Source organism: Dipodomys ordii, unplaced genomic scaffold (assembly GCF_000151885.1).
Source record: "Dipodomys ordii isolate 6190 unplaced genomic scaffold, Dord_2.0 Scaffold104, whole genome shotgun sequence".
Classification (NCBI taxonomy): Eukaryota; Metazoa; Chordata; class Mammalia; order Rodentia; family Heteromyidae; genus Dipodomys; species Dipodomys ordii.
The window spans coordinates 5511345-5521374 of record NW_012267320.1 but is presented as its reverse complement, the minus strand read 5'-3'; the positions used below and the strand labels follow the sequence as shown (position 1 = coordinate 5521374).

General features: G+C 35.1%; 1 protein-coding gene across 1 annotated transcript; it reads left to right on the top strand.

Annotated features, from left to right (window-relative positions):
• Nucleotides 1–8576, top strand: LOC105994032 (keratin-associated protein 6-1-like). Its single transcript, XM_013027440.1, has 2 exons — nucleotides 1–94; nucleotides 8224–8576. Exons 1-2 carry the CDS (start codon nucleotides 1–3, stop codon nucleotides 8574–8576), a joined length of 447 nt encoding a protein of 148 aa, XP_012882894.1.
• The last annotated feature ends 1454 nt before the right edge of the window (nucleotides 8577–10030 follow it).

The window sequence follows — 10030 nt, the reverse complement described above, 5'->3', positions numbered from 1 at the left end:
ATGGTGATCCTGCAATGGAAGGCTGTTTGTGGTCTGCTGTTGACCTTCATGGGACCTCCCAACTCCCAGCCATTTCCTCCTAAAGGAGAAAGAGGTGAAACTCACCTTACACCTGCCACAGCTGCTCACATCAGAGTGATGCTATCAGAACATGGGCCTTGACGACTTTCATGGTGGAATTTGTTTCTCTGTTGATTTAATAAACTACATTGTTAAATGCAATCCTAGTTGTTATTTCAATCATTTGATTTCCAAAGTGACTTCTACCTTTTGGATGTGTTTTGTATGAAAAATAATGATTCTTTTCTTACATCAACTTCTTCAAACATACATGCCATACAAAAATAACAACATCATTTCTGTGAACCCATTTTTTTAACTAATCAAGAAATAGTTGTCCTGCTGAACAGCTCACTACTAAACACAGTGTTATCTAAAACTTTGGATAAATATTAAATGGCACATGTAAGTAAAATAATAATTGTCACAATTCTTATATAACCAATATCTCAACATTAATGTTACTAATGTTTGTATAACAATTTTAACTGAAGAAAACATAACTTCAGGAAAGTTTTAACAGACTTTTAGATCATGAAGTAATAGTAGATTGAACTACTTATAGTAGTACATAGTAGATAATATTACTTAATAGAAGAGTAAGCCTGCATTTGGAGTCATAATAATTGAATAAAATAACATTTTATATTTAGATTGAGAGTTTCAGGATCACATAGTGAAGATCGTCTTGGTGATGATCATGCCTGTGGTATCATTCAATGAGGAAGAGCCTTTCTCCATGCTTATGGACTGATTGGAAAGATTGAATTCCCTGTGGTTGTGTATGGATGTGTTCAGCACTAACTGTGGCCTGGCAGCCTTTGCATGATATCTGCTAGAAGCCACCCTTACCTGAAAGATTACCAATGGTTCTCTGTCATGGGAATTCCCACATATCTTCTCATGCTTTCTCTAGATCATCATAAAAGGGAAAGTGACTCCAGAAAGATAAACACTCTAATTTTTTTATTGTGAGAATACTGTACAGAAGGACTACAATTACATGGGCAAGATAATGAGTACATTTCTTATCAAGCATTGTAGCCTCCTCCTTTGTTTCCCCTTCCCATCCCTTCCCATCCCCCCCCTCCCCGTCCTCCCCCACCCAAACTCCTCCCTCCCCCCACCAAAGTTGTACAGTTTGTTTTCGACATAACGACTTGTACATCTCATTGTTGCAATGGGTCCACCTGTGTCCCTATTTAAATGATTTGTTTTTTTCCCTTCCCCTCCACAAATTATAACAACATCAAATACAGTGAAAGCAGGAATTATACCGTGGGGGAGGGACATACAAAGCAACAAAGAAATAATCTTATAAATGTAAACACTCTAATTTTATGTAACATAATCCCACACAAACATAATCCCACACACATAATCAACACACACACACACAGACACACACACACACACACACACAGAGCGCCTTCCAAGTCTGCTATTCTCTATGTGTTAGAAGCAAGTTCCAAGACTTTTCCATCCTCCAGAGGAGGGGATCATTGAAGGGTATTCTTCACCACACAGGCAGGAATCATGGAGGCACCATAATTGTCTGCCCACCTTCATAGGAATACTTGGAATCTTTTAGAACAGGAAATAGAAAGTTTTGCTTCATTTGTAATGCTCTGGGGAAATTAGAATGACATTAGGGTTCTTTGGTACTTGAAGATTTGATAGAATATTCTTGAAAATCCTGCAGATAAGAGGCTTGCTTACAGTTCCTTGCTTCAGTAATTTTCTCTGATGACTCTAAAAAATGCATGTCTTTACAGTTTGTAAGTCTATCATGGTAATGTGGGAAATTTATATTCCTTTAGGAAATTAACCACTATATCTATGTTTCCAAGTTATATTAATAAAAATATGCAGATCTTTATGACTCTCTAGGTATCTTTCAATTGTTGTTCTTAGCCAGTTTTGGCTTTGCTTCATGACAATAGGATGCCTTTTTTTTCCGGTCATGGGGCTTGAACTCTGGGCTTGGGTAGTGACTCTGTGCTCTTCAGCTCAAGGCAAGCATTCTACCACTTGAGTCACACTTCCTGTTTTCTGGTGGCTAATTGGAGATAAGAGTCTCATGGACTTTCCTGCCTGGGCTATCTTTGAACCATGATCTTCAGACCTCAGCCTCCTGAGTAGCTAGGAGTACAGGCATGAGCCACCAGTGCCTGGCTTAGTATGCCATTTTTATTAGTCATATTTCTACTTTAAAAATACATTCTTTGTGCTTCAATGTATAGTCAATTTTCTATAAATGTTCTAAGAGCTAGGAAAAAGATTTTTTCTTTAGTTGATGAGGTAAATATATTTATCAATATTAATTATATGTATTAATGTTTACTGATTCACAGAGGTTTTGATTTAATAAATTAATTAAACTAAACCATTAGCATACAATGATGTGATTGTCATATTGGCTCATACTTCTATACTTTAACAAAATAAAAACATTTAGGTGATTTTGTCCAATAATTGTCTTTGTATTGTATATATCAGTTATAATGTCCTTATTCTCATCTTTTCTCATTTTACTATTGCTTATCTTATTTGTCCCTTTAATATATATTCTTTAATTCTCACTCTTTTCTAAATGACAAATTATTTGTATATTTTCGTCTTTAAATCTCTCTTCTCTTTCTTATTTTTAGTAGGATTATGACAATTTATATTGGTCTTCCCCCTCTACCAATATTTTGCTGAATTAAAAAGTTATTCCTTGAGTGGAAGAATCTTCCATAGTTTGTCTAACGTGTGTCTGCAGCCATGGAACCATTTAATTTCTTGCATTTTGAAATAGTTTAACTCATCGATGTATTAAGGGTAATTTTAATAGTATTGAAAACATTTTTCTACTTCTTTGACATATTTGAAAATACTGGCTATTTCTCATTGTGGTAGCTCATATCTGAAATCTCAGTTTCATGAGAAGCAGAAGTAGGGGGAATAAAGTCCAGTTCAGTGGGGGGCAGGGAGAGACAAAGATATTATTTTGGTCAAATCCATTTTGTATTCATTTTTATTCCTAATGTTATATGTACTTACTCAAAGGTTATAGGCACACCAAATTCTAACATCAATCACTGACATTTTAGTAAGTGGTTCATTTGCATTTTACATTTCTTGATATTGTTGCTATTTCATAATGTTACAGAGAATTGATGCATATTTTGTAAACAGATTTAATAAATATTATCCAGACTACCAGGATTAAAACTAATATTTGTACCATATACTACTGATTTTATTCTGATTAAACCACTGCTTTTTATAAAAGACAGTAAGTCTGTTTCCAAAGACAAGCAGAAATCTGATCCTTGAAATTACCAACTTCCTTGTGACAAAGATAAAAATGGCAGACAAAAAAAAATCATGTGTACTGCATGCATTCAAGGACATGTTGTCTGCAAGTGAACTGAAACAGCAGTAGTATATAATTTAGGGTAGAAATCTCTATAGGAGGAAGTTACATCTATACAGGAAAAATAGATAATATCAAACTAAAGTACATTCAAATATCAAATAATGAAAAAGAAGAAAATGTTATAAAAACAAAGTAGAAAGCAGAAGCAGAAAAGTAGGTTTCAGATTGTCTTTGGACAAATATTTCCTATGTCAAAGATGAGATTTTCATTAAATCAAAGTAGATATTGCTCAGGATCAACACATCTACAATTTCACCTGCCAGAGAGCAACAATGTAAACAATTCCATACTCAATTGTACATACTTTTTAAAAAAGTATACAGAAAAAGTAGGAGATACGTAGAAGCGATTATCTTCAGTAAAATACGAATTTAGAGAGCTTCTTTGATAAAATTGGCTAAATAGTTTATACTCAATCACAACCTAGTAACAACATCAAAGAAATGTTACCCTAAATTGATCATTTCAGTGGAAGAAGTCCTGATGCTTGATACTCTAAGAAGGCTCCACTGCCACTGTCTGAGGAAACAACAACCTTGGAAACATAGGAAAATATAATGACTCACAGGAAAATGACCTAAAGAGATTACCAATCTGTGACTTTCCAAAGGAAGCCAGAGAACCAGTATCTTGCCCATATGGGCAGAAAACAGACATATCCACAGCCACCATAGCTACAGCCATAACCATAACACAGGCCTTCACTGTGGTTGCTGTAGGAACTCAGCGGTCAACAGTGGAAAGGTCAAGGGTATTGCAGGGCCAGATTTAGGGTTTTAACCTCACAATCTACACAGAGTCTGACATGGCAACTGAATGATATATGGGGCAAACCACAGACAGAATTCACACAGATTATGGTATGTTACAGTCCCATTCTCAAGTAATTGGCACTGAAGCCATCTAAAATACTTCTAGTCAACACATGCAAGACAGCTCAGTTGTGTGTCAAGTGCCTGCAATAAATTCATACAATTTTAACAAGAGATTCTCAAATTTTACTGACTTGTTTGTTCTCGATGCCAATTTTAAATTCTGTTGTTTTCAGCCATGATATCATCTAACTACTATGGGCTTCACTTTATGATATTTTCCTTTAATAATATCTTCCTTTCAGTTGTCACATTTGCAGTCTTTGATGATAACAAAATCTGATTTCTAAAGAGTGGGGCCAGGTTGCTTGTAAATTGCTAAATGATAAGTTGTTTTACTGTTGTCTTATATAGAACTATATTCACTTTGATTTTTTTTACATAGTGATGCATATATCACTTTTTATAGGATTCAAAGGAAGGTAGAGTCCAGTGTGAAGTTTAAAGCCATGGACCATGGTTATAAAGAGAAAGAGCCTTATTCTTTTAGAACCTGCATTTTGAAAACATTCAAAGGGTTTCTGACATCATACTTTTAGCACAAGGATATACGAACGTTCCATCCTGTTTACTTTCCCAAAATATCTATCCATAAAATGACATTTTATAAGTTATTTCACTCTAAAAATTGTCATTGCCATTGAAATTTTTTTAATGTTAAAAAGGAGTCTCCACTTGGAGGTGAGAAAGAGATATGACAAATAAATGCCCTATTGAAGCTTGGATTGGGACACATAAAAACACACTAATTGTTTAAAGTGGTGAAATAAAAATGAAATTCATAGCTCAGTGAAGAACATTATAAAGGCTAGTAAGCATTATGCTGTCTTGAGTATAAAAGATATGAGAAGGTAATTTCATGAAAGGTGTACAAAATATTTCATCTAAAACCCCATGGCAATGACTCATGACTGCAATTCTAACTTCTCAAGAAACTGAGGTCTGAAGAATTTTGGTTCAAAACCAGCCTGGGCAGAAAAGTCTATAAAACCATATCCTCAAAATACTCAGCCAAAAGTGGGTCTGAAGGCAGAATCTATGTGGTAGAACATCATCCACGAAGAAACAAGGTGAGCAAAAGTACAAAGCTCTGAGTTCAAGCTCCAAAACAAGCCTACATTAATAAAGTTGAGAAGATAATTTTTATATTATTTATTTTTGGGGGGAGGTCCGGTCATGGGGGCCTGATCTCTGGGCCTGGGCGCTGTCCCTCAGCTCTTCAGCTCAAGGCCAGCGCTCTACCACTTGAGCCACAGCGCCACTTCCGGCTTTTTTCTTATGTGGTGCTGAAGATTTGAACCCAGGGCCTCAAGCATGCAAGGCAAGCACTCTACTACTGATCCACCTTCCCAGACCAAGAAGATAATTTTTAAGTGCTACTTGCTTTTATTAATTTGGTCATCCATTCTTTCTTTTTTTCACCACATCAAAATTAATCAGGTGTCTGTAGGGCTTGACTGTGATAATTTGATATACAGTAGTGAACAGGGCAGACAAAGCCACTAATGTTATGTAAGTGATATATGTCAAGGTGAGCCATGGTGGATTTAAAGAACACTTCAAAATAGTTAGTCAGCAAGTGTTTGAGAGAACTAGCAGGAAGAGAAAGATTTTGCCATTCCTGCTGCGACTTTCAAAATGAAGTAATTTACAGACAGAGGCTTTAAGTTAGAAACAAAGCTGGTAAATCTGAAGAACAGCAAGTGTATTGGTATCACTGAAGGATAAAGAAAAGTGGAGTGTTATAAAATACACTCATATATATGTAGAGAGAGAGATAGATATAGATAGATAGATAGATAGATAGATAGATAGATAGATAGATAATCAAGGATAAGATGGGGTAGACCATAAAAGTCATGGTTTCTAAGTTTCACATGGCCAGACATAGCAAATAAAAATATAGGAACTGCAGAAAATGTTGATTTTAGAAAATTAATGCTTATACACATTTCTAATGTTATATTTGAGGTGCTCAACATTCTGAATATTATTATTCTTAAATTCATGCTTAACTGGGTGTCTAGTCTAGCGTAAATAAATAAATAAATAGCATAAAGAATAAATAGTCTTTAAGAAAGTTTTCCTTAAAGAATGGCCTGATCTAATGTACACCCTTCCTCACTGCATATTTTTAAAAATTACAATGGAATAGAACTTGAAATATGAATAACCATGCACGATAGTTTCTTCTTTTTCAACTATCCAAAAAGATGTCAAGTAATTATTTGGAGATATGTATCTGTAAATTATAATTGGGACTTTGGTATGAGATTAACCCAGAGAACATATCTATCCCAGAACAGACAGATTAGGTAGAGGGTATGCAAAGGGCAAGCACCTGGTTGTATGCCCTTACGCTGGAGAAGAACTTCTAATGAAAGAGGAAAATTACTGAACAGAAGCAGCTAGTGAAACTGGAATTAAACCAGAATGCATAGTAAGATGAAAGACAAGATGGGGTAAGCTTTGAAAAGAAAGATGGTTAAATCTGAACATTTACTAGAGCTATTTTAGCCCCAGTAAAGTGAAAATGGCTTGAACACTAGCATTGACACTACTGAGGACTGGATGATACATGTGGGAAGAATTTCATAAGTAAATACCAAAGACCAAAAGTGGTCAAAAGAAATAAATGGGAAAGACCCAACATTGAAATACATATGAAATTTTGTGATAGAACAGAAAAAAATTAGAAAGAATTGGAGTCTAAGAAAGGTCATTTCTTTCTGCCTTTTTATGCAATAAACTTAAGAACTTGATGTAGATAAGAAAATCCCAGCAGAAAAAAAGAAATATCACTAAGTAGCTCTATTTCTATTAAAGACAGAGATTTAAAGAAATTAATTTTTATAATGTGAAAATAATCTATTAACAGAATTTTTAACTTTTTTGGTGTGCTTAACAAGGTAAGTGTATTGAATAGGAGAATATTATAATCATGCTCAATTCCTTATAGACATGAAATTACATTTTTCAAATAAAGCATGAAATTACTCCCCCTTTTTTGTGCCTTTGATAGGAATAATTACCTCAGTAAGATGAATTAATAACTAATAATTGCAGGATTTTATAAGAGAAGTCAGAATCTCTGCTTACAAAGAATATTATGCTAAGATATTTGGATAAAGAGGGCTCTTTACATAGATAAATGTAAATATATGGTAAGATCATTGAATAGTTACATACAATATAAATGAAGTATTCTAGTGAATATTAACTAATCACTCTGTATTCAACTTGGAAAAAATTGGATTCCAGGGAATAAGTTCAGTAATTTAACAGAAATTCTACTGTAATTCAATAGAAATTAAACCTAAATTAGTTTAAGAGTCAATGGCATAAATAGGAAATTCTAAAGCATTTTGTTCAGTGAGGTTTTCTGGATATACTAATTAGTTGTGTTATTATAAGTATTATAAAATATATATCTGCACTCATTATAGAAATGAACTGAATACAAGAAGAAAATTAATTTGCATTGAATGAGAAAAACATCTTCCGAGTCAAAATAATGGTTTAATTTTTTTTGGCGGGGAGGTGAAATGTTTTTCAAAAGTAATGAAACTATGGAGGTACAAAACATATGATTGTGAAAAATCATGTCTTGTTGTTGTTGTATACAGTAGGACTATGGGAGCTTAAAAAAATCAGAGTGTCCTATGGGGCACAATCATATAAACACAAGCATTTGTGCCTCCTCCCAATGAAACCCTAAATTGGATGAGTTCACATGATAAACCAAGCAAAACAAGACTCTCTAATACCTGTGAGGCCTGAGTTTATGTTTAAGAAACAACAAAATAATTAGATTACTCATAGAATTAACCAGTGGCATTAGCACCTACTGTGGGTCCCACCCACAGTGAGGACATATAAAAGGCCCTCTGCAGGGAGGACTGCTCAGACTCAAGTCCTCTACACTCCTCATCCACCCAAGGACAACTCAACCACCAGCACCATGTGTGGCTACTACGGAAATTACTATGGCGGCCGCGGCTATGGCTGCTGTGGCTATGGAGGCCTGGGCTATGGCTACGGAGGCCTGGGCTGTGGCTATGGCTGTGGCTATGGCTGTGGCTATGGCAGACTGGGCTGTGGCTATGGCTGTGGCTATGGCAGACTGGGCTGTGGCTATGGCTATGGCTCCCGTTCTCTCTGTGGCTGTGGCTATGGTTATGGCTCAGGCTATGGCTCTGGCTTTGGCTACTACTATTGAAGACGAGATGGGAGACCCTCACTCTCTCCAGCTGTGACATCCAGATTCCCCAGTTCTGCCCAGCGTGCTCTGAGCCTCAACCCTGCTGATTCTGATCTTACGTCACAGGATTCTGTTGTCTTTATTTTACTAAAGTCTACTGTGTGATGCTTACTAATCTGAAGTTCCAAATTCACTCTTCTGTGGGTTTAACTCACAAAAAGTGGGAGACTGTGAAATTCATCTCGTGAAATGTGTACCTTATCTTTCCTTGGGATGATGCTTTCAGATATCCTGTCTTTTGATGTTTAGGTCAGAATATTTTCTGAAAATTTTCAATAAAATTATTTAATCTGGAATGATGTGGTTTTCTCTTATTTAAAATACAATGTCTGTAATTATGTTTGAGTTAACAATTATTAACACTTTATAATTTAAGTGGATATATAACATATTTACATATATTTATAAATATGTAAAATATACTCATAATGTATTATACTATACAATATATAATATAACATATATTACATATTTTATGTATATAGTATATATACAAAAAGAATCTAACATCCAGATTCTAGTGCCTGATTCCTGTAATTGTAGCTATTAAGGAGGCTAATATATGGTAGATTGAAGTTCATGTCCAGTCTTTGTAGAAAAGTCCAGCAGACTCCACCTCCACAATAACCAATAAAACACTGGTAGTTCAAGTGGTAGAAATCTATCTGAACAAGTATAGGCTTTGAGTTCAAGTGGTAGTACAGAGCATAAATAACAGCAACAACAAAATAGTCAAGGGATAATTATGGAGAGAAATATTACTTTCTGTAATCCTTGTCATGTCTCAGTAAAAGTAATATTTTGGGACCATCAAATTTCTGCTTTGGTTAAGCAGAAATGATGTGTCTTCATAGGCTTCTGCTGTTAGCTATGAGAGATAATAATAGTCAGTTTGGTTTACCATTATGGAAAGCTCCGAATATTCTAAATATTATTTTACCAAAACCATTATCTGTATAAAATCCTTTTGAAGGCAAGGCACCAGTGGTTCATGCCTGCAATCCTAGTTACTTAGGAGACTGAGATCTGAGGATCACGATTCAAAGCCAACCTGGGCAGGAAAGTCCATGAGACTCTTACCTCCAATTAACCACCAGAAAACAGGAAATGGCACTGTGGCTCAAGTGGTAGAGTACTCTTCTTGAGGTAAAGAGCTCAGGGACTGTGCTCAGGCCCAGAGTTCAAGCTCCATGACTGACATGTACAAAAAAATCATTTTGAAAAAAATGGATGTTAATAAATGATTTCTAATATCAGTCTCAATTCAGGACATGTTTAAACAAAAACCTATTTGCTATACTTTCTCTGAACAAAAGGTAAAGAAGTTAATGGTTGAATTCAGCTGACCAGAATTTTATTGAGAAATTTTTCATATATGGTCATCAAAGAATAGGTCTAAAGCTCTCTTTCTT